Below are 25,957 nucleotides of genomic sequence, written 5' to 3' on the forward strand. Positions count from 1 at the left end.
ATTTAGTAGGCAGCGAAACATAATTTTCATGAATTTGATAGAAAAAAATATTTATACAAAATTGTCTGTTTTAATCATACCAACCCTTTGCGGTTCTAACTCAATATAATGTCATGTAGGTTTGTTTAGTAGTCGTGAATTTGAAGCGAAACAGCAACAATGGTATAATGGTCAGAGTGTCGGCTAACGACCCGGGTTTAATCTCAGGGAAAGTAGTTGGATTTGAATGCTTTTTCGCTGTTTCTAGTCACACCAACTCAGTTTGTGTATTCACAACACACTATAAATAAAAGACGAATTATTCTGAAATTAAATCTTAGTTAGTTCTTTAGTAATCATTTCGAGCAAGTCAAGCCATGTGCTCAACTTTTAACATCAACTTAAGTAACATTTAGATCTAAAAATGTACAATTAAGGACGAATATTTCAAGCAAGACAATATAGAACATAAAATACCGATACCACATGTGCTATCCAATAAAATACCTTTAAAAAATCAAATACCATCACAATTCCCTCCAATAAAAAACAAAGACAGTGCTAAAGGTGTCCAAAAGTTGTTAAAATTTCAAATCTAACTTAAAATCGCGCGATTTTTTTTGAAACGCAACATTTACGCAACATTACAACATAGTGAGCTTTTTCAAAAATTGCGCCTCGACCAAAGAATCCAAAAAAAAAAATTAACGAAACTCTATTTCCATACAAAGAAGATTAATTAAAATGATTTATTAAAATTTTTAAGAATTTTCACTCAACGTAAAGTCCCGACAGATGTGTAAGACGAACAATTGCTCAAGAATTTCCTTATGCATGATTGTATCATTGTTGCTATGTAATAAATAAAGAACAATATATAAAAAAAGGGAGAATTATCGAAAGTAAAAAGGGGAAGGAAATAAACTTAACGAAAAAGTATACAAGCACAAACGTGCTGTACATACAAGAAAATATTATATATGATTTAGTATGCGTCGAAACATCAAGAGATTAACAACATCTCTTTATTTTTATTTTAATTATTATTTTTGTTGCATTCACAACTTTTTTTAATTCAAATATTAAAAAAATTATTAACCCAGATCTAATCTATTAATTGTTGTAATCTTAGTCCATAAGTGATTTGTTATTCGAAACTCGTTACTAAAAAAAATGAATTAAAAAATAATATTGCGAAAAAAATTAAAAGAATTATTTTTGTATCGAAATTTAAATAAGAAGAACTTACAAAAAAAGTGTTGAAAATCTACTGAAAATGTGAAAAAAGTGTCAAGTTTTTGTTATGATTTATCCACATTAGTTAAGTGTCCTCAACTCTCAAGTGAATGCAATTATTACTAAACATAAAGGAACTTCGTCCAGTTACAAAATTATTAAAAAAAGAACTAATCGACTAACTAAAATTAAAAAAAGAAATAAAAAGGATTAATAATAACAATACAGAAAGCTATTTAAGGCAGAGCAGTTTATATCCCTGTCAAATGACCAAAGTATCTAATGGAGTAGCAATCTATGTATAAAAATAACACATTCCAACAATTGAAGGTAATTAAAAAATTACATCTCACGATATCTTTCTCTCTGTCTCTCGTCCCCATAGAGATGGAGATGTGGTGCTGTTGTTGTTGTTATTATTGAAGGTGCATAGAGGAATGTTGTGGAGATTCTGTTCATATATATAATACCTCTATGTATATACATTTATGTGTACAAATGAAGGAAAAGAAGAAGAAAACACTGTATATATACATAAGATATACATACTGTTGGGTCTGAATAAAGCGAGAAAAAAAAAATCACACATTCGCGATTAATGGGAAAAAAAAATATGTGTACATTTTACCGTGATGATGTCTGATCGCAATCGATGATCAGCCAACATCAAATTAATTCACCTGATTTTTTTTTTTTTTTATTTTTCCTTCTCCACATCACATTCGCGCAATTGGAAACGTTAATCAATTCAACGTGTAGAGTTAATGAGAGTTTTTTTTATATTATTTTGTGTATAGAAAGAAGAAACATATTCACCTACAAAATAGCTCAAGAGAGCAGCATATTATGTGTAGAGTGTGGAGGGGGGTCATCTTGAGACAATGTCTACAATGTGGCTTCCTTTAGATTGCTTAAAGATTCCTAATATCTTGTCTCATTAGATTAATGATTAGTATTTCCAGTAATTTTGGGGAATTAGTGAAATGACAATGCAATACAGCATGCTCGGGGACAATTTAGTGGATTGAGTAACAGATTAGCGACTAAATATTAACATTTAACAAATTAAGCTTATTAACAATTGCTGAATTCAGTTTTTCAAAGGATTAAGCAGATTTTTAAAAATCTAAGCAAACAATCAGATTCAAGCTGAATTCAGCAATCGTTGAACTCAACTAGCATTCAGTAATTCAAGCAATTGATTACTAAGTTCAATGCACTTAGCGAATCAATTGCTGAATTCAGCTACTATTCAGTGAATTATGTCATCAATTTCTAAATTCAGCAACTATTCAGCGAGATAAGCAATCGATGAATTTAACTAATATTCAGGAAATCAAGCAATTAATTAATAAATTCAGCAGCAATTTTAATGAATTCAGGAGATGAAGCTTCTATTCATTATAATTAATCAATTTCTAAAATCAAAAGACATGTATGCAAATATTAATTTACCTTGTAATGGTTGAATGATTGGTCAATCAATTGCTGAATAGTTGCTCTACCTATTGCTAAATGGGAACTAAATCAGATAAATAATTGCTGAATTTGCTGAACAGATTTTTGATCTCCTAAATGCATTGAATAGTTGCTGAATTCACTAAACAGTTGATATATCATCTGGAATATCCGCTGAATTTTAAGCTAATTTTTAGAATCATTTCTATGTTAGACAATAAATTCAATAAATAGTTACCAAGCATGCTGTTCAACAGCTAAACTAGCTAAATATATCCTAAATTTTTAAAATAGTTGCATAATTTTGCTAAATAGTTTAATAATATGCTGTTTACCTTCAGAATTAGATAAATATCAAAGCATGCTCTTTAGATCAGAGTAAGCTGAAAATACACTCGCGAGCTTGCTTTACTAGTATATTTAAATAGAGCACGTTCTTCGTCTGCTAGGGATATAAAGGTAATTTGGTGAATAGCTCCTTAGTTTGCTGAATAAATCCATAATCACTTAATAAGTTGCTGAATTAATTGAAAAGTTATTGCTGAATTAGCTGAATAAATTCCAAATCACTTAAGAATTTGCTGAATTAACTGAAAAGTTGCTGAACTAACTGAAAATCCATTGCTAATTTCTAAAAATCGTTCAAATGATTGACAACCAGCCTTCGAGTCTCTTTATGCTCCACTCCAAATGCTCTACGTACCCACCAAATCTCTTAAAACATCAATCAGACCCAGACACCCTCCTCCAATTCCATCCACATTTCATACATCATTAGCAAACAATTCCCACAGCAATAATAATAATGAATGTGTGTACATACATAAAATGACCAACGTATATACATTTTTTTTTGAGATCTCCACCTTCCTCCATCAATCCATCTCCGGTCCCACAGCAAAGCCCAAGTCAAGATGTTTAGCTCCATCCTTCTCACTCGTAATTTAATTGGAATTCAATTTCTTAACTTCGTTTTTTTTTTGTTGTGTTGCTGCTTCAACCTTTATATTTCTCATATAATAATAATATTGAATATGAAACGCACGTAGTTTTTCCTCTCGTCGCATGGCTGGATGTGTGTTAAACATTTGTTGATGTATATTGACTGTGGTTCTCAGAAATTGGCCATTCACTGGCATTCTTTACGTTTTGCTGCCTTTTTTTTTATTATTTCTCCACCAACATCCATCCATTCATGTTATAGAGAGTATAACAGCCATAAGAAAATGAATAACTGATATATATCGAAGAAATGAGATCAGAGGCCCATACAGACTATAATTACAATAATTTAAAATTTTCTGCAGATGTTACTGTCCATCGCGGTGCAAAAAAAAAAAAAATGCGCAACACGCAGAAGATGCAAGTTGAATATACATAATAATATTGCTCGTATACAGGAGAAGAAAAACAGCAATAAGAATGCATTTGTGGCTATCCGCTATTTTTTTTTTCATCCATTCTTTATTATATCCACAATCCACCTCGCAATCGATTATCATTATTTTAACCTCCTTCATAATGATGCAACCATCTCGATTCATTCATTCAAATTTTTTGTAATTCTGGGAGTGATTTGGAAGTGATGTCAGAGATTATTTTGAGGTTATGTTGAGGGAGTGTGAGAGGATGAGATATTACTAACCACAGAATCTGGGGTTGAATGGTCAGAATTTGGTATAGATCCGTCATAACCTCACTTTGCCACACTAGATACATGGCACTAAACTCATTCCGTGTATGATGTACAATTTAGTATCAAAGGATTTTGGAATATAGAGTGACACTCTACACGTTTGCCGTCATAACTGTTTACCATAATATCTATAGGGTTACCCCTTGTCTCGTCCTTCAATGAGTATTACCCATCATACCTTTTGGGTGACACACTATACTCATCATATCAATCTACCATAATTATTTCCAATTTTACCTTTAAGGTGAACCACTGGGTTAGATGAGCATCCTATGTGCCACTATATACGAGTGTGTCGCCAAAAATGCTTGTAACTATCATAAATCGTATACTCTGTGCGGTTTCGGTCGCGGCTTACCACTAAGATATGTCGCGAAAAATCATAGGTTGCCCACTACTGACTTAACCTCACTTTACAATACAATGTTGTACTGTTCTAAAGGGTGAACCACTCAGTGTCACTTTACAATATTAGATGAACTACTTCTACCCATTTAGAGGTATGATACCATTCCAGATATTGGAGAAATCAACCCCTGCCATGCGTATAGACTGACCCACTCCATCCCATCCTTCAAGAAACATTTCTAATCACACCATTAGTATCACATCTAAAGGATTCACACCTGCTCTATCATTAGTACCAGTTGCCATCCATCCTCCAAAAATAACCCCTCCATCATATCCAAATGTCCCCGCAACTTCTTAGATATATGCTCAAAATTTATTTCATCTTGATGTTATATTTTGGATATTTTTTTTTTCTCATCGGTCGGTCGATCGGTTGCATGAAGTGATTCTTTTTTGCCTTGCTTCGCTCGTTTTTTTTTTTGCGCTTAATTTTCAACCTTCTTACACATGAAGCATCCGACACACGAAAAAAAAAAATGTTATTTGGGATTTAATGATGTGAGGGAGATGATGATGATCATTGATGACTGTGGATGAAGAAGAAGTGAATATAAAATACCAGAAAGATCAGGGCTTTATAGTGGACCATGAACCGTTCATTTCATTATTAGTTGTTGTTTTTTTTCTTCAAACAACCTGTTGTTAGACCATCCTTGAAGCATTCACATCTATGTATGATGTATGTATATATATTTACTTTTTTCTATGTTTCTTTCTCCTCTCGTGTTCCGTTCATTTTCAAAAAAAAAGTATCATATGAAGAAGAAGTAAGAAAGATTATATAAACTCCCACAAAATGAGGAGAGCTTTGAAACAGGTCAGCGATCGAGTGAATGCTATCACATCACCATCATAATAATTTTTAATGATTTTTTTTTTGTGTCTTAGCAAAACACTCGGGCATCAGCAAAGAAGCTGAGAGGAAAATAAATAAATAAATATACAGCACATGATCATTATCTTACTATATACACAATATTATTTTTTTTTGTCGGTTATTAACGGATGGTAATTTTAAATTTAACAATTTAGTAATTGTTCAGCTCAGTTCAGCTGTTGTTCTGGGTATATTCAGCGGAATTTTTGTAGAACTGAGCAGCTATTGAGCTAGATTCAGCTCAATTCAGTTGTTGTTTTGGAGAATTCAGCAATATTTTAACAGATTTAAGCTGTTACTCAACTAGATTAAGTTCAATTATGCTGATATTCTGGAAAATTCAACAATAATTCAGCAAATTTTAGCATTTATTCAGCTAAATTTGGCTATTATTCTCGGGAACTCAGCAGTATTATAGTATAACTAAACAGTTTTTCAACTAGATCCAGCTCAATTCAGCAATTTTCCTAGAAAAGTGAGCAATAATTCAGCAAAATTGAGAACTTATTTCACTGAATTCAGCTCAATTCAGCAGCTATCTGACTGATATTCAGTGGTTATTCAGCTGCTATTCTGGAAGAACTCAGCGATTGCTTAGTTAAATTTTACAGTATTCTTTAAAATTTAGTAACATTTAGCTAAAAATATCAACATTTTTCCATTTAAGCTTAATTTAAGCAAGTATTCAGCATGACTCAGCAATAATTTCACGCAATTCAGCATTTTTTTTAGCTAGATTCAACGACAAAAACCATTTATTATTCTAACTTGGCTTAACCCTTCAGTTATTCAGCAAAACTCAAAATTAGTCAATTCAATTCAGCACAATTCAGCGTACTTTTATTTACATTTTATTTTCCTCCATTTCCATTGATTTCCTCCATATCTTCAGTCTCTAAAGTCTCTTGACACCTCAATTACCTATATCTAATTGTTGCTGTCTTGATCCAGTTAACTTAAATCATAGAAATTCCCAAAAATTTGACAAAATTCAATTTAATTATCAAAAAACCATTAAAAATGCCTGTTGTAAGATTTTTGAGTATACTCAAAGCACACCCAAAGTAGCCATCAATACACAACACATGATCACAAGAAATGAACAAACGACAACGGGGCACTCAGTAATGAGATAAACATTTCTACTTCATTTATTTGTTTCCACTATATTCTACATTATTTACCAGTTTTCTTCTTCGATCCAAAAAGCCATCGTCAGATAGCTATGCTAGCGCCTAATAAAATGATTGAATAGATAGATAGTCTCATGTTATTGTCTTTAAAAGCACTCTCTCATCATTATGTATATATAAACAGTCCAATGTGCCGTCTCTATGTCAACATATCGTATTCTTTTATTAACACTATCTATATATGCACTTGTTACTACCAACCAACATGTCGTGGAGTCGGTGTATTTTGATATTTGAAGAAGCACCTTTAACAATTGCATTATCATAATTTATGCATAAAGACGAGAGAATAATGTCAAATAAAAAGCGCTTTACATCTCCACCCACCTGCAATTTTCATCATCAATCTTTTATTTCGACTATACGCGATCGCTGGTTGTATATTTTATTTACCGTAACTACTTGCTCATGTTGCTTAAGATATAAGACAGAATAACAACAATAAAAATGAACATGAAGCAGTAAGAAAGAAGACGAGTAAAGAAGAAACAGAAAAAAAAACGAACAAACAGTCATAACAGGTGAAATTTTGTAATTATGTAGATGGTTCCATCGCGTATATGTTGTGTTGTGTACTTCTTCGTGTGTTGTATGTGCTGGTCATCTATACGATGTGAAGCATTGGAGCGGGTGGAATTAAAGACAATCAACCGAGAGAGAGAAAAAAAAGAAGGAAAGAAGATGTAGAGATAAATTAACAAGACGGAAAATTTTGTGGTTAAGGCTTGGATAGTGCGCATTGGCTTGATTCTGTTGATTATGTTAGTTGTTCTGTTAATTGAGTTTGTTCTAAGTTCTTACTTACTTACTTTGCTGGCAGTACAGATCAATTGTAATCCATGGCTTCCTTCAGATGTCCGCCTGAAGCTGGTGCTATTGCTGGTTTCCGATTGCAATACTGACTGTCAACAGTTTCCTTCCATAAATTGATTTTCTTGCAACTAAAATTAAAATTTTTTCCAGAACCATACAATTTTTTTTTTCAAAAATCATAGAATTTGTATGGTTTTAAAATTCAAATTATATTTGACCGTTAAAATTTGAATTCTAAACAACCGTTAATTTTTCCTTTGAAATTTCTTTGAATATAGAATCTGTTAATATCCAGGACACATTCCCATTCAAACATAATTGAACTTACTTTCAAATTCCTCGAGTCCACAGATCATGATTATCGATTAACCATTCAAAAATTTGTCACAGCGACTTTTGTGCCACATATCATTGAAAAAATTGTGGTTGAAATAGCAAATGAAAGGGAGTTGCTGCTACATTAAAGCAAAAAGTCCAAGTCTTTATACTTTGCATGATCGTCATTAGTTTTTATTTTTTGCTGGATATTTTTTTATATTGCCTGTAATTTAATGGCGAGAACAACTCACTGGTTTGGTTATTTTGCTGTTCAGTGTGAATCTTCTTTCGTAAGACACATATTCCTTCATGTGTTGAGTTGTTGGTGTTATTTTGCTACTTTTTGTTGTATATTTTTTCTTACACATTTTTATTTATTCGCATATGTGTCTCTCGCTCTCATGGATGAATCTCTTGCCAAATGATTCCGCATGCGCGATGTCGTTGTTGCTGTTCATATTTTGGTCTCTTTTTTTGTTCAACTTGACGTGATCAGAGGTAATCTTCTGACATTATTTCCAGTTTATGATGATGATAATTGATGTAATTTCTGTATGATTCTCATGTGTCACGATGATTGTTTCACCTACAAGCAATACAATGTGGATCATTGGAACGCACACATCACTTCAATGGGTTTTGCGACACTCTAATTCCATCTTAGAAAACGGTTCATTCATCCTATGTTGCCCAATTATTATTATTTTGTTGTTTTTTCTTCATTTTTTTAAAAGAATATCTTGTAAAAATTGTAAAAAGCAGCATAATTACACACTTTGGTTAGTTGTTGGCTGTTTGAACGGTCGTTGTAACTCAATAGTTGCGTTGCTAGCTTATAGATTAGTCTGGAAGCTTATTAACACTTATAAACATTTAAAATGCAAAAGACCGCAAAAAATTATGATTGTTGAAGAATTTTGAACTCTTTTGAACAAAAAGAAGAGTTTTAAATTTTTGAAAACCGTTAAAAATTTGAATTTTCGAAAAGTGTTAAAAGTTTGAATTTTTGAAATCCGTTGAAAATGAGAGTTTTTTGAAAGTCGTTAAAAGTTTGAATTTTTTGAAAAGCGGTAAAAAATTTGAATTTTGGAAACCCGTTAAAAATCTATTAAGCAAGTCACTTTAATGCGCTCCATCCAACATACCAATAAAATGAAGACTTTTAACAATTTTGTCTTCATTTTTTTCTTCGTCTCATGCTTGCCATGTCTTCTGTTATTTCATCATCATGCTGGTGTGTGCTTCATAAGAGTATTTATATTACACTCTCATGGATAGATGGATGAATGAATGGATTTTTCAATTTAGGTTGCTTGTATTTAATTTTTTTTCTTATTTTTTTGTGGTCCATCGAAATCTTGGAAATCAGCATTAATTCGCCGGATGTGGACTCGATGCTTCAATCGAGACGAAATTGTTACTGTTGAAGGCAGCAACAGCAAAAAAACTGAATTAAAATAATTTCACACACGCTTGCCTTTGGGCACTTTTTATATATTTATGTCTATATATACATATATTTTCTAATTCCACCTTTCTTTCCTTTACTCATTTCTACTTCTGTTTTTTACTTCTTTCAACTTTAGATGATGATGATGATGATGAAGAAATACGGTTGGCATTAAAATGAATTTGTCGAGGTGAGATCAAGTCTGGACAAAAATTTTAATACAATTTTTTGGATATACATCATCAAATTCCCGTACTAAAAACTACAAAACATAAAGGATATAAAGTAAAGACGATAAGTCAACGACAAAAGAATTTAACAAAGAAAATAATGACGATGGCCGATAATTTAATGTCATCGTTGTCACCAACAGCACATCAAGAGATATATGATCATCATGATAAATTAGGTAGCCGTAATGATCCCAAAAAACGGAAAAGGAAAAGACTGTCGGCAGTTTTAGATAAACTGCATAACAACACTAACATGATGCATCATAATAATGGCAGTAATACTAATTATAATAATAATAATAATAACACAAGTAGCATAAATAGTAACATTAACAACAATCATGAGAGCGTTATCAATAACAATGTCCTAATGGCATCAACAAAAGTCGACATTGATAATAAGATGGCTTATAGTACAAACCTTGCACGTTCCGTTCAAGAAAATGCCGAAATATTGCGTAACCTGTTTGCATTAAGTCAGGGTCTTCCTCACATTCATCCCGCATTTCCATTTATATCAAATACACCCTCATCGCCGACAACTGCATCATATGAATGTAATAATAATAATGAAAATTTTTCATCGCCAACTGCGACAACGGCAACAACAAAAATGGCAGATAAGATGTTATTAAATGGTAAAGTAAAAATTGAAGTAAAGGAAGAGACGATAGATGGTGATGAGACAATTGAGAATGTACGCGACACATGTAAAACACCGTTACAGCAATATCTTCATCTGCCAAAGACAATTCACAACAATAATAATAATAATAATAATAATAATAATACAGTTTATGGACATAATCATCAAAAGCCATTATATCAATATCAAAATGGATATTACTTCAATAATGATCCACAAGAATATCCATTGGATTTATCAATGAAGAATGTTAAAAGACGTAAGAGCAGTTCGGCAAGTAGTTCGGCAAGCTCACCTAGTTTAACGAAACAATTGTTAATACAACAAACGGAACAGAAGATTAATGCTGTTTTACAGCCATTGGGCATTCAAGTTCCGAAAGATTGTAGCATAAGTTTGCAGACAACGCCTAGCAGTGAATCAATGTCACCACATCAACTACCTCAGTATTATCATGACCTCAAAGTATCGCCAATTGTTGAAGAGGTCGCACCTGGAACTAACTCCTGTTATGTATGTCCAATTTGCGGTCAAATGTTCTCATTGAATGATCGTCTTGCGAAACATATAGCATCGCGTCATAAAACTCGTAGTCCTGCATCTGAAAGTAGTCCCGCTAAATGTTATGTCTGTGAAGTATGCAATCGATCATTCGCTAGGTCTGATATGCTTACACGACACATGCGTTTACATACAGGAATTAAGGTAAATAAATATTACAAAGTACAGTTCTCTTTTTTTCTTTCCCATTAAGACTCTTAACTGAACTTTAATTAATAATAATCATTTCAGCCATACAATTGTAACACTTGTGGCCAAGTATTTAGTCGAAGTGATCATCTATCTACGCATCAGCGTACTCATACAGGTTAGTTGAATTGTGATACAGATGGGGATTTGTTCGTTTATGATGTCTGGAATGTTTCTTAATGCTGATTATTGAGTTGATAGCTTTAAAATTTTGATGGAAAATGTGGATAGAAAGGCAACAGTTGTGTAAAAAATGTTAAAATTCAAAAGAATGCAAAATTTTATAAAATTGCAGCTTTAAATACTTTCTGGATGTCTTACAACATATTGAATACATAACTTTAGGCTGGAAACTAACAAAAGATCGATAAAATAAAAAGCAATAATGTCCAGAAAAAGGAAATTTTGAAAAACAAACAATTTCCGAAAGTAAACAAAGATTGGAAATTTTCAATTTTAAGCTTTTTTGGACGATTTTTAAATGATTGTTAGGTCCAATCGTCCATAAACTTTAAGTTAATTTTGTATTCGGTCTCGAACATGTATTAAGGAGCTTTATTAAATCATTTTTATGGACTATAAGCTATTTTAATTCATTATTTAAAAGATTTAAAGTTTGGTACAGTTTAGATGAAATTAAGGAACATAGGAAAATTGCCGTATGAAGGGAAGGTCTGAAACTGGCTCTATCCATCTAAACATTCTGCCTAATCGGACTTTTGATCAATTTAACTTCATTTTACAAACATCCAGTTTAGAAATTTTTAAGTCTTCCAGTTGTCAATTAATCCCTCAATAAACAGAGAATATCACTAAATCCCAATATTATATTGACGTCATAAGCGAATACTGCCTAATTACCCACTTTATCATCCACGACAAGCCAATAAAATAAAAAATACATCCAATTAATTTTTCTTTATTTCTAGGTGAAAAACCATACCGATGCCCTCAATGTAATTATGCTGCATGTCGTCGTGATATGATAACAAGACACATGCGAACACATGCAAGATATGAGCAAAATAATGGCACACAACCGCCACGACGAGCAATGAAAGTTAAAACTGAAAAGGTGAAAACGGAAGTGAAAACTGAAGATGCTACAAAAATTATCGGTAATAATCTTAATAATAACGACATTTCCATGTTCAATCAGAATAGTTTGGGAAATATTAATGAGCTAAGGATGAAACTTCAAGAGAATTTTTTAGCCAATAGTGGACTTATGCCAAGTGACATCCCTAATCTTAAGCGTGAAATTAAAATTGAATTTTAAAAAAAATTATTTATATAACCTCAAAAAGGATGAGAATGCCGAAATTGATGGCAAATTGATACTTACTATTTTTCTTACGGTTTCCTTATTTTTATCCTATATTTAATTATTATATTGAATTTGGTTGATATTAGAAACGACTTTTTCCTCGGTGCGTGATGTTTTTTTCTTATAATAAGTTTTGTAAATTGATACGTATCTAATCTACTGTTGTGTTTTTCTTTTTATTTCTTGTTTATCTTATTTCTTTCTTTATTTATTTTACGTAGATTTTAAGATGAACATGTTGATTTGAATCGTTTCGTTCATGACAAAAATTTTCCTGTTAATTCTTTCTCTCTTCTTTATTTTGCGGAAGTTTAAATTGAATGAGGTTTTTTGGATTGAAGCATAATTGAAGTTTGACATAATTTTAAGATTATTAAATAATTAACCGTTAGAAATTCGAAATTTAATTTAAAATTCACATTTGATTTGAAGATTTGGAAACATTACAAATGTTTTTGGATGATGCAGTTTTGAAAATTACGAAGAAAAATCACATTAATGAGTTAAAACCATTCAAATGTTACAAAAAACTATACAAATTCAAAAAATGTGTGTGAAACCTTACAAATTCAAAACATGGAAATGTTTTAAACTGATCGATGTTATTAAAGCTATACAAATGCTTGAGAACACTACAAATTCAAAATCTTATAAATGTTTTAAAACCAGACAAATTCAAAATCATGTAAAAATCAGATTAAATCCAAAGCCATACAAATGTTCTTCTTCTTCTTCTTAATTATCTTTATTAAGGTCCTCTTTTTAATAAATTTTAAGACCGTTTACAATTCTGTTTTTTGGGTTTACATTTTTTGTTTTTTTTTTTTTTCAACTTTTAAATACGAACTACAGGGTTGAGAATTTTATGTTATATTTTATCATATAAATTAATTTCATTTAGGAAACTTAAAATTTTGTCGGTAACTTTTTTGTCGTCAGATTCGAGTGAGTGATAACTTAGATTATATTTGTTTAAAGATGCTTGGTTGTTACTGCATTCAAAAATGTGTTTAACTGTAAGGGGTTCATTGCATGAGCATATTGGGGGTGAATTTTTTTCAATAAGATGAATGTGTGTTAGGTTTGTGTGTCCGATTCTAAGTCTTGTTAGTACTGTTTGGTCTTTTCTGTTATATGTGTTAATTTCTGTCCATTTGTTAGTAGTTTTTTTAATGTTACCCAGTTTATGCCATACAAATGTTTGTCAAATCAATCAAATGTTAAATGTTATGAATGTTTAAAAACCAAATCAGTTTAAAAACAAATATTTGAAGAAAATGAACAAATTCAAAATGAAACAAATGTCCTTAAAAACCAAATAAACCAGAAAACCTTACAACAGCTTTCAAAAAGCTTAAATACTCCCAAATGTTTTCAAAACGAAATGAATCTCAAAAATTATTGCAATTTCTTAACCTTACAAATGCACGAAACCTTATAAATGCTAGAAAACACTACAAATTCCTATCTCAAAGTGGAATTGTATGGATTCAAAAAGTCAAATATAAATTTCATTCAATTTAAAATTCCGCAAACTGTTTGAAAAACGAAAACTTTCCTTAATCTTTAAGTTTTTATGTAAGTACCTAACTATTTAAAAAATTGAAAAAAAAAATGTTGATTGGTTGTGAATTGAATATAATTTAATTAAATTGGAATTAATCTTTGTCTTTATATAAAATAGTTATATGTTGGGTAAAACCCAATTAAGAAATTTTTATCGAATTTCCCAAAAAGAAAAATATGAAAAATTAATTCATTTTCTAATTAAAAGAATGTTATGTCCCGATTTCCCGATGAAAAGCACTAATGAGAAGATGGAAAAAGGAGAAATTATTTTTATCCAGTGCCTTACACAAAAATCCATTTTTTAAAAACGAAACGAGAATGATAAAAAGAAAAATTGATGATTAACTAGTGGAACCGAATGTAATCTTTGCCTTTTTGCTAACCTCTTGATATAAAACAAGTAAAGCTCTTGCCCTCTTTAAGCAACAAAAAAAATCAATTTTCAATCTAGATTTTTACAACAAAATGAAAAAAATGATACAAATTTTTTATAGAAATCACCTTTAATCAACTCTAGAATAGCTTATTAAAATGATTTTTCCTTGAAATTACACTAAGGGGGGTCGTTCACTTAGTACGTACAGGTAGGAGAGGGTTTCTAATTGCATTGTTGCAAAATAAGCACCTACCAGAGGCAAAAAAATAAAATTTTTTAATAATATGTATGATTTTTTCTTTCAAAACTATACAAATTATCAAGGAATTGTACGGTTTTTGCCTGTGACATGTGCATGTTTTGCAACTCTGGTTAATGCGACTTAAACAATAGAAATTCCAAGAATCCCATTGTTGAATCGTTATAGAAATGATCGTTATTTTGTAACGTAATTAATGAACGGTCCCCAAGGGATCATTCATTTATTACCTTCGCTTATTAGGGGAGAAGAAGGGAGGTGCGTCTATTTTGTAACAGCTCAAACCAATGGTGGGCAACCTGTGTGCCACTGTCAAAAATTGGAGGAGCCATGAACCGTATGTGTAGGGTTTCGGTCGAGGCTTACCACCAAGGTGTGCCCTGGGACACAATAACGGTTGCCCACTACTGGCTTAAACAGAAGACATTTAGCAACAAAGAGGGATGGGGGGATCCTAAAAATTCATTACGTACCGTAATAAGTGAACAGTCCCCAAAACCCGCCTGAACTTTTATGCCATTTTTGATCTTTTTTCCCTCAACTCAACTCAACTCAACTCTCTAACTCTAACTTATTCCTTCTCATAATAGAATAAAATTTATAGAAATTACGTACTTCTTTCTACCTAAGAAATCCGAACTATATATAACTTAAGTGCCAAACTTATATAGAAAAAAATCAACTACACTACTCACAAATTTTATATTATGTTATAATAATTGAGAAATCATCACAAGAATCTGTGAGAAATAATTTAATGCTTGCCTTTCCTAAAGTCCAAAGACGCATTTTTAACTAAGACATAAACAAAAGAAATTCCTCGAGAATGATAAGGAAGTGAAATGATATGGATAGTGATTTATTATTATTACTAATTTTGTACACTAAGAATCCATTCCCTATATTGTAAAAGGTATGAAGATAATTTTTTTGGGGTTCCTCGGTTTGAATAATTGAAATTATTTTGAAAAATTTTCTTACTTTTTATTAAAGTTGCATTTTTGCAAGCAAATTGTAAGCTTGCCAATCAATTAGTTGATATAAAATTTTAAATTATTCAAACCGAAGACCCCCAAAAAATAAGAATTGTTGAACTGGCCAGTTAGATTTACTGTTGAAAATGAGAACCTCCATACTTTCTATTTAATGAATATTGATGAATTTGTAAATGATTTTTTGCATTCAATAATTTTTAATATTGTTAAGTTAGTTATACGTTACTTACTAAGAGATATAAGACCGTGTGAAGATCTCAATTTTTTTTTTAAAAAAAGCATGATGAAAAAAACTGAAAAAATATTGAATTTTAGTTAGATTATAAGTGAAATGTTTCATTATAAAAAAAAAATGTGTTAATGGAAAAAAATGTTTGGGGATCATGGTATTTTATGTAAATTTGTTTTTTAGACACTGAATGCGGGATAAGATTTTATGATTTTTACACATTTTATTGAGTTGAGTAGTTTAACGATTGTTGGAAGTTTAACGGTTAATTGAATTTCAAAAATTCAACGGGTTTTAAAAATTTGAAAAGATTTCAAAAATTTGAAAATAATTCAAAAATTTGAAAAGATTTTAAAAATTTGAAAATATTTCAAAAAATTTGAAAATAATTCAAAAATTTGAAAAGATTTCAAAAATTTGAAAATATTTCAAAAATTTGAGAAGAATTCAAAAATTTGAAAATTTAAAAATGGTTCAAAAATTTCAAAAGATTTTAAAAATTTGAAAAGGCTTCAAAAACTTGAAAAAAATTCAAAAATTTGAAAACATTTCAAAAATTTTAAAAAATACCAAAAGTTTGAAAATAAAAATATTGTAAAAGTTTGAGAATATTTTAAAAATTCAATAAATATTTCAACAATTTGAAAAGATTTTAAACCTTTAAAAAGATTTCAAAAATTTGAAAATATTTCAAAAATTTGAAAAGAATTTAAAAATTCAAAAAGATTTCAAAAATTGAAGACAACTTAAAGTTGTACAAAAACTCAAAAAATTATCGTTAAATTAACTCATCTCAATTTTTTAAAAATACTTAAGGATATTAAGATCAGAAAAGACTCATTTTTGTACGTACAATTCAATTCAATTAAGCTTAAAAAGGAACTCTCTAATTCTCTTTCTATTAAATTAATCTCTTTCAATGCGTAAAATTTTCGTAAATATTGAACAAATAGAAAAAAAAAACTTTTAGTCACACTCATGCCCGCTTCATAAATTTTTATGATTTCAAAATTATTTCCATTTCATAAGCGTGCAAAGCATACATACAAAATAGCATACATAAGATTGTGTACGTAATAATTTTTAAGATCTTTTTAATAATGAAAAATTTTTTTAAGGTATGGCAATTATTTATAATTTACTCTCTTGAAAATTAGAAGTTTAATGAGAACCTTATTTATTATTGTACAATTTTCCCAGTGTCCCAAGAGTTGTTTTTCTTGTTAATTTTTTTTAAATATATTATTTCAAATAAGTACAAAAGACAAAAAATTGGAAAAAAAAACTTTTGAATAAAAATGTTTTAAAATGAATTTGAAAAAGAAAATTGTTTAATTTTGTTTTATTTTCAGATTTTTAAGAGATTTTAGATTTTCTTTTACAGCATAGCAATGATATTAGAACTTTTAAAATTCTAATTATTGAAACTTAAATCAAATTTATAAATTTTTAAATTTTCAACGGTTATGTAAAATTCAAATTTTCATTTGTAATTTAAAAATTTTCAACGATTTTGTAAAATTTCAAAATTGACTTTCAAGTTCGAAATTTTGAAAGATTTTGTAAAAAATCAAAATTGAATTTAAAGTTCAAAATTTTTCAACGATTTTGTAAAATTCATAATTGAGTGTCAAATTCAAAATTTTGAATTATTTTGTAAAACTCACATTTCAAATTCAAAATTTTCAATGAATTTGAAAATTCAAAATTGAATTTCAAATTCAAAATTTCCAACGATTTTGTTAAATTTCAAAATTGACTTTCAAGTTCAAAATTTTGAAAGATTTTGTAAAATTCAAAATTGAATTTCAAATTCAAAATTGATTTTTCAAATTCAAAAATTCAAAATTGAATTTTCAAATTCAAAATTTTTTAAAGGTTTTTTTAAAATTCAAAATTGACTCTCAATTTCAATCTTTCAACAATTTTGTAAGTTCAAAAATTTTCTACGATTTTGTAAAATTTTAAGTTCAAAATCTCAAAATTTAATAAATTCAAAACAAGAAATTCATTCATAAGATTTAAATATTAACTAAATGTAAAGCTTGATTTAAAAAACCATACAAAATTCTATGAGCATAGCATAGCTTAATATATATGCTAGTTAATATATATATTATATTTTTCAGCAATTCACACATGTAAAAGTAGGATACAAATTTTAAAATGCAAAGCATAACGGAAGGAAATACATAAAAAATATATATACAGCAATGAATTCTCTCGCAGCAAGAGAAAGTAAATGAGTGAAATAAAAAAAAAGCTCAGAGGGAGTATGTAGTACTTACTATCAGTTTTATGAATAAAAAGCACGTTCTAGAAAGATAACACTCAATGTATATAATTTCCATCATCCAAAAAAAAAGGTCCAACAACAACAAAATATATATACGAGTAAAATTGTACAATGTCACATCCATGCAATGCACTTTCCTTCCTTTGGAAAAACAACATTCTCCCGAATATAAAAAAAGAAGGAAAAAAAATCATTTTACGTCGCTCTCGATTCTGCGTTGTAACGAAAATTGTTTTTATAATTCTCAGAGTATAATTTTCTGCCTTTTTTTCCATCTTTCCTTTCCTATCCTATTCCATACCATACCACCATACACATATATATATTTTTTTTTATTCAATTTTCACACAACTTGGAAAAGCAGCGTTTTTTTTTGCATTAAAGAATTTTTCTTCGTCATATTAGGAACTCTCAAAAAAACTCTTTTTTATTTGTTATCTGTTTTATATAAATGAATATTTAAATCTAATTGTGTAGTGCAAAAAAGTGTCTAATTTAGTTCAATAATTGATTAATCGTCAAAAAGACATTTGATATTGTTACGTGTTTTACTGAAAAAAAGAAAAAAATAAAGAAAAATTTTGTAAAACAAAGCAACCAAGAAAAGTTAATTGTTTGCCAAGAAAAAAGAGAGTTTTTTTTTACATCATCGCGAAAAAAAAAGTTTTTTAGACTGAAAAATAATAATAAAAAGTGCTGTAAGTTGATTGGGAACGAAAAAAGTGTCAGTGACGAGAAGGCTTAATGAAATATAAATCCTATAAAATTAATTTCTAATTCCATCTAATTGAACCGTAATTGATTTTCTGGAATTTGGGTTTCGCTCTCTCTCGCTCTCTATCTCTCAATTTTTTTTATTCTTGCTTTCCTTTTTGATTATTCTATGTAAAGGAATTCTGTGTTACATTGAAACGCTGCTGCTGCTGTTATAGCTGAGAAAATTCTGTGTGTGTATGTATAGCTTTAGGGGGTGAATTTGGATGATGAGTAACGATGAAAATTGGTTATTGTGGATATATTTTGGATGTAAAAAAAGTTTTACATTTTTGTGGTGAATTATAACTTACAACTTCTATTTTGGTGCATTAAAAGTCCTTTTTCGGTGAATTATAAATAGTTTTTTGATGGATTTAACAATGTTGGAAGGTGTACTTGCGATTTTTGGATAATTAGCTTCGAACATTATTACATTCATGAATTTGAAACTTTAAAAAACAACTAAATAGACATCAAAAGTTAGTTTTCAAATTGAATTTCAAAATTTCGAACTTTTCAAATTGGATATCGAAATTTCGAATCAAATTTCGAAGTTTCAAATTGAACTTCGAAGTTTTCTAATTAAATTTCGAAGATTTTGAATTAAATTTTGAACTTTTTCAAATTAAATTCGAAGTTTTTGAACTTAATTTTGAAGTTTTCGAATTGATTTTCAAGCTTTTCGAACTTAGTTTTGAAGTTTTCAATTTAAATTTCGAAGTTTTCGGATTGAATTGACTATTTTTGATTAATTATTGAGTCTTCTTGAATCTTTGGCATCTTGAATCTTTTGATGCCTAAAAACTCCTTTCCTGATACACTGTGTAATTCCTGAATGTAATGGACTTATTACTATTGTGTCTTAAGGGTGATAAAGTGTATTAAAAGCAGATAGACTTGGAAAATTCAATTCTTCAGTTTCGCAGCATCTAAAAGACCTCGTATTCCCCTGCAACAGCACTAAATAATATTGAAACACCGAATATTGACCATTTGCTTATTGCATTCCTGAATCACTTATTGCTAAACCAAAGTGTACGATGCGTGAATTATTAAATCACTAATTGTGGCTGATTCTAAGGATTACTAATATCTAAAAGGCAAAAAACATGCTTTCAGAGCTTATTCACCTTTAACATACTAGATGAGCATGTTAATTTAAGTTATTGTCTTGCCATGAATTGTCGTCCTTAGAACTTAACATAAAAGTAGTCAAAATGAATCACAATATTGGCAAAAAGCAGCGAAAAAGCGGCAATGGTTTTTGGCAAATAGAGAGACATTCCTTAAATTTTGGAAATTCCCGTTACGCAACATCCAAACAACTCCCATGTATATATACATGAAAAACCCACACCCACCCAACCAGAAAGGAAAGAAAGAAAAGAAAAAAAAATTTACATTTTCATCTCTCGCTGTTCTGTGTTTCATTCTAAATTGCTTGCTTGCTATATTCCTTCTACATAAAATAATCGCGCGCTCTTGAAACTGACTGAGAAATAAAAGAAGGAAGAAATACTTATCAATCATTTCTTTCTTTTTTCTTGTTTCTCATTTATTGGACGACATACAGTAGGCAGAACGGGAGTTTAACAAAAAAAAAGGATTAAAAAATGACTGATTCTCAATTACCAGCAGCAACTGCACAAAAATTTGGTACACTTATTCCCAATCGGATTTTTGGTGAGTTTTTTTTTTGTGACTTTTGCCTTAAAAACAGGAATTTCTTCGTCTTGAAACTAATTGCATCTTGTCATTTCCATACATTTCTTTTATTACACAAACAAAAATCTGGGATTATCGTAAAAAAAAAATAATTCTTCTGCTGTGGAATGATTTCTAGTTGGTGGAATAAGGTAATAAATCAACTGACAATATTTTTTTTTCTCTACATTTGGGTTATTCTGTGAGTGAAAAGTGTGGATTCTTGGTGTTTTAGTTAAGACAGTTTACTAGGATTGAGATAATTTTGGAAAATCTAGAAATATCAGTGACAATTCAGTGTTTTTTGTGAATTTTCGTGGTTAATAGTTTGAAAAACTAAAGATTCTTGTTCAACAAACAAACTAAAACAACTACTTTATCGTCTGCATCATTAAAACTACTAAAATAGTGCATATTGAAAGAAAATTTTAAGTTTTCAATTTAAAAGTTAGTGAAAATTTTAAGTAAACAAAGTTATTTCGATATCTTGCAATTTAAAGCGTTTTTTTAAATTGGATATAACATAGTAAGCTTTTACACTATTTATATTCATGAATTTGAAGAGAATTTAATAGAATTAGTTGAGTAATGAGTGTTAATTTAAGAAAAATGCAGAAACATTGAAAACTTAGCCGATTATTGCAAAACATAACAAAGTTTTGTTTACAAATTTAATTAAATTTGAGTTTTTGTTCAATTTAGTTTGTTTTATTATGCAAATTTGTTGGTAATGCATCGCAAGAACTTTGTAATAGTGTTAATGTAAGGAAGAACTCCAAGTGGAATGTAATTTATCCTAATTAATATTCAAAATAATGTTTATTCTTCAAAGTTCAAAGGCAGACTGAACTTTTGTTTCAAAAGGGGCTTTAAACTATGAACTATTAATATTATTTGAATCTCAAATGAACGTTATGACTTAAATGAAGACTACATCCTGATTTAAATACTCTTGTAGCCAAGTTAACATCAGTTGACTATTTCATACAAGAATCTCTACAATATATCAACATTTCATGAGAGTGCAGTTGACACAGAAATATACGACACCCAATGGATTATTTTGTTATAGTTTACAGATATTGTAAACTATTTCCTAAAATTCCCAACTCACAGAATTTCCCATTTTCTTTCATCGAATATAAATTTCCTGAAAAATGAATGTGAAATAAACTTTTTTTTTATTCTTCATTCCATTCCATGTTCCCATCGTCTCCTTAAAATTATATATATATATAAAATTCTGCAGTGCCGAGACAACAGAAAGTGAACTATGTCGAGTATTTTCAGCTTACGGAAATGTTAAATCGACCAAAATAATTGTCGATCGTGCTGGCGTATCAAAAGGATACGGTTTTGTGACGTTCGAGACCGAATTAGAAGCTAGTCGATTACATGATGTAAGATTTAATTCTAATTAATTTTTCAAAAATTCCTTTACAAATTTCTGTAATTCTTGATTGAAGGGTCGCTGTGTGATTTTACGTGATCGAAAATTAAATATTGCACCGGCAATTAAGAAGCAAACTTTTGTGGCACCAAACGAGACCATTTACTATGCGGCCACAACACATCCTGGTCTTATAAATAATATACCGATCGAACAATTTCCTCAAGCAGCCGCCGCACTTTATTCGCCAGGTGAGCATCAAATAGATTTACCTTAACGTCGTCCTTCGTTCCATCGGCACACAATTTGTTATTAAACATCCCTTAAACATTTGCTTCTTCGTCTTAAAGACTTTTTTTCTGTCATTCTTCTTCTTCTTCATTGTGTGTTAGGGGAGAGTCAATTCTTGTGCCTTCATTCTTTCTTCTTTTACCCTCCACAAATATCTAATATGATCACAATCGTGTGCATATGCGTTAAGATATTGTAAAGGGGATTACTGCAAGATTTGATTTTTTTTTGTTCTTCTTTATGCCTTAAATCTTTATCTATTTTATACACATCCGTATCTGCGTACTCACAATCTGCATATATAAATTTTCGATTTTGAATATTTTCAGGCGTTCCATCTGCAACAGCATTATATCCACAAACAATGACTCCCGCTTATCCATTTTATCAACCTTTCATTCAGCCTATGGTAAATGTTGACATTTTTGATCTAGTTTTTTTTTCATTCCTCTATCACCATTCCTGTATCATGAATTTTAATTTTTTATTTTATTTACAGAACGTTCCTGCTATCTGGCCACCAAACTACCAAGCTGGTATGATATTGATATATTCTCTTTTTTTTGGAGCTATGTCATCAGTGATATGATTTTATCGGCAGTATATTGTTGAGTGGGAGTTGAATGATTAAAGAGCTTAATAACGGATATTTGGAATTTGAATTTTAATGAAATTCAGCGGAAATATTTTGAATTTTGAAAGAACGTTAGGTTTGTTTTGTGAAAAGTTGTTAAAATTCATGCATTAAAAGGAAATGTGGATTCAGTTTGAGTCTTACTGTCTTAAGGACCAGTACTAGAAGTGGAAGATTCATCAACAAAGTAGCTAATAAGCCTAAAATAAGGAGATGTAAACAAAAATTGATTTCAAAATTTTGTAAACAAAAGACTGCTGAATTCTACAAAATTGTCGAAAATCAAGCTAAAGTCTACAAAATTAGGCTGAATTCTGCTAAATTGATGAAAATATTAAATTTGTGTAAACAAAAAGCTGCTTAATTGGCCAAAATTAAGCTGAATTCTACAAAAATTAAGCTAAATTCCACTGAATTGATGAAAATTCTCAACTTTTACAGACAAAAAGTTTCTGAATTCTACAGAACTCCTCGAAATTAAGTTGAATTCTACAAAATTAAGCTGAATTCTGCTAAATTGATGAAAATTCTAAATTTGTGAAAGCTAAAAGCTGCTGATTTAGCCAAAATTCCATTGAATTGATAAAAATTCTTAACTCTTACAGAACTCCTCAAAATTAAGCTGAATTCTATAAAATTGAGCTAAATTCCGCTTCGTTGATGAAAATTCTTGGAAAATTCAAATTTTTTTCTAACGGAAAGTAAGAAGTTAACATTAATTTCCCATGGAAAAGACCATCAATAACCGAAGTTCCAATCTACATAAATCTTGTCGGTTAAAAAAAAAAGTGAAATTAAATTGGATTTATGTCGCAAACAAAAAGCGCTAAAAATACTCCTATCAAAATTATATCACTGATGGTTAAATAAGCTCCAGTTTAATTCCCATAAATTAAATTTCCATAAATTTACATTCAAAACATGACTTTTTTTTCTCTCTCCTGCCATGCCTTACCATCCTCCTCATCAATGGTACACACGAAAATAAAAAAATAAAATCTACCTCCAACAGCATATACTGGACATAAATTCATTTAAATGGATCATGACTGTGAGTGCAATTTAACAGCATTTTAATTTTTAAGTTTTTTTTTTAATTAAATTATTCATCTCAACATGAAAAAAAATCTGCGGAAGAGATATTTTGAGAAAGTGAATTTATACCATTTATTGGATGATAATTTAATTTACACAGAAATTGATAAAAATTTAAAGGATGAGTCTTGAATCTCTATTTTAGATAGGGATTCGATTTTGGCATGTCATAAGCCCTAGTTGAAGTTTTTTTCTATATTTTTTTGAGATATCGTCAATAAATCCCTCGGGTATACCTGTGAAAGGATGTGAATAAATCTGTGGAATTAAGACTCATCCCCACATACCAGGGGCGTAGTCAGATAATTTTACTAAGGGGAGTCCGACCGTTATTTTTTAAAATTTTTAAAATAGCAAAAAAAAATTCAAAAATAAAAAATACGTTACAAAATTAACGGTTTTTGCAAATCTCTGATCGGGGCTCCCTGGCTACGCCCCTGTCACCCACAGAAGTATATACATATAAATTTAGAATGAAGTAATTTTTTTGGGTGAAATTTGAAAGGCAATTTAAAAAATATACAAAAAAATAAATAAAATAAATAAAATAAAGAACGGTGAATAATGATAATGGAATGGCAATTATACATTAAAATATATACACACTCTAATAATAAATAAAAAAAAAAATGTCCTAAAATATATTTTCCTCAAAAACATGAAGTGAATCACACAATTTAGATAATAAAAAAAATGCTACGAAGAAAAAAAAAATATTTAAAATATACAAAAAAAAAAAAAAAAATTTAACTATAAATTTCGCATCTACAAAAAAAAAATAATAAAAAGACGAAAGAATAACTTTCATTAAAACATATTATACACTTTAATATTAAATTAAACGTGACATGAAAACCATATTTTGATGGAGCAGCAAGTAAGGAAAAAAATTATTTAAATTAAGGACTGGCGGCACTGACAAAAAAAAACGTTATTTCAGAGTGTGGGCGTCTCAATTTCGACATTAGATTGTCGAAAAATTCGGACTTTTCGATTTCAATTTAAATTTAAAAAATTAACGGTCAAAAAAAATTTAAATTTTCAAAAAAAATTTTGATAAAAAATTAACGGTCGTTTTTGAGACAGCCAAACTCTGCATTATTTTAAAGTCGAATATTCTCTTGCGTGTCATTGGTTGGCAAATAATAGCACGAGAGTGAGAGATAAGAGAAATCCAATTAAATCGAAATTTTGGTGCCCAAAAAAACAAAAAAATATTCATTAATTTTTAATCACATTAAACTGCGATGATAAAGCTCTTCAAGCTTCCTCCGTTATTATTTTGAATATTTTTTAATGATCAAAAAGGACAGTGCTGTTGATTATGATGCGATAATAATAAAAAAATGACGTAGAAAAATAAAAAAATGTTAAATGTTGGACATGTCCCTATGTCTTACAAGAATCATAAATGTCAACCACGGATAGATTATGTGAATAAAATTCAACAAATTGTGAATGTGAAGAATTTTTTTATAAAACTTTTTTTTTGCATATAGACAAAAAAAAGGCTCAATGCAGACGAAATATATAAGAAAAAAATTGTTATTTAATGAAATAATTACACTACGACATAAATATTCTCATGTGTGTTTCCATTTTTTTTTATTATCATGTGAAAAATTATTATTTGATGGTTGAGTGGATCCATGTGCTGAAAATAACAATTAAATAAGAAAAATGTGAGGTTTAATTATCAATTTAAAATCAGTTTTATGGTTTTTGTGGTTTTTAAATTAAACCGTTAAAATTCAAAATGATTAAAAACCTACATTCAAGTTTTTGAAATTAAAATTTTTTAAAACCGGTAAAACTCAAATTCAATCTTTTGAAAGCATACAAAATTCAAATTTTTGGATACCAAAGAAATTTAAAATTTCGAAAGTCAGTTGAATTCAAATTTTGACAAATTTGAAGTTCAAAATTTTAAAATCTTAAAAAAAATCTTGAAATTCCGTAAATTTTTGTAAAAACGA

General features: G+C 29.5%; 2 protein-coding genes across 2 annotated transcripts; both read left to right on the forward strand.

Annotated features, from left to right (window-relative positions):
• The first annotated feature begins 1,072 nt into the window (after positions 1–1,072).
• On the forward strand, positions 1,073–16,102 carry LOC139089173 (uncharacterized). The gene is made up of 4 exons (XM_070638629.1): positions 1,073–1,545; positions 9,568–11,015; positions 11,103–11,178; positions 11,990–16,102. Exons 2-4 carry the CDS (start codon positions 9,762–9,764, stop codon positions 12,337–12,339), a joined length of 1,680 nt encoding a protein of 559 aa, XP_070494730.1. The 5' UTR covers positions 1,073–1,545; positions 9,568–9,761; the 3' UTR covers positions 12,340–16,102.
• Positions 16,103–20,480: 4,378 nt separating this feature from the next.
• Positions 20,481–23,955, forward strand: LOC139088422 (protein boule-like). Its single transcript, XM_070637644.1, has 7 exons — positions 20,481–20,550; positions 20,711–20,723; positions 21,821–21,971; positions 22,038–22,212; positions 22,582–22,661; positions 22,752–22,788; positions 23,899–23,955. Exons 1-7 carry the CDS (start codon positions 20,481–20,483, stop codon positions 23,922–23,924), a joined length of 552 nt encoding a protein of 183 aa, XP_070493745.1. The 3' UTR covers positions 23,925–23,955.
• The last annotated feature ends 2,002 nt before the right edge of the window (positions 23,956–25,957 follow it).

Source organism: Chironomus tepperi, unplaced genomic scaffold (assembly GCF_022539635.2).
Source record: "Chironomus tepperi strain 1889 unplaced genomic scaffold, CSIRO-AGI_Ctep_v1 contig_12, whole genome shotgun sequence".
Lineage (NCBI taxonomy): Eukaryota > Metazoa > Arthropoda > Insecta > Diptera > Chironomidae > Chironomus > Chironomus tepperi.

Excerpts from the sequence above, each read along its gene's own strand:
- LOC139089173 (XM_070638629.1), top strand. The coding sequence starts at position 9,762 with ATGACGATGGCCGATAATTTAATGTCATCGTTGTCACCAACAGCACAT. Across the intron at positions 11,016-11,102 it reads GTTTACATACAGGAATTAAG|CCATACAATTGTAACACTTG; the intron begins GTAAATAAATAT and ends TAATCATTTCAG. Across the intron at positions 11,179-11,989 it reads GCATCAGCGTACTCATACAG|GTGAAAAACCATACCGATGC; the intron begins GTTAGTTGAATT and ends CTTTATTTCTAG.
- LOC139088422 (XM_070637644.1), top strand. The coding sequence starts at position 20,481 with ATGACTGATTCTCAATTACCAGCAGCAACTGCACAAAAATTTGGTACA. Across the intron at positions 21,972-22,037 it reads AAGCTAGTCGATTACATGAT|GGTCGCTGTGTGATTTTACG; the intron begins GTAAGATTTAAT and ends TCTTGATTGAAG. Across the intron at positions 22,789-23,898 it reads GCCACCAAACTACCAAGCTG|CATATACTGGACATAAATTC; the intron begins GTATGATATTGA and ends TACCTCCAACAG.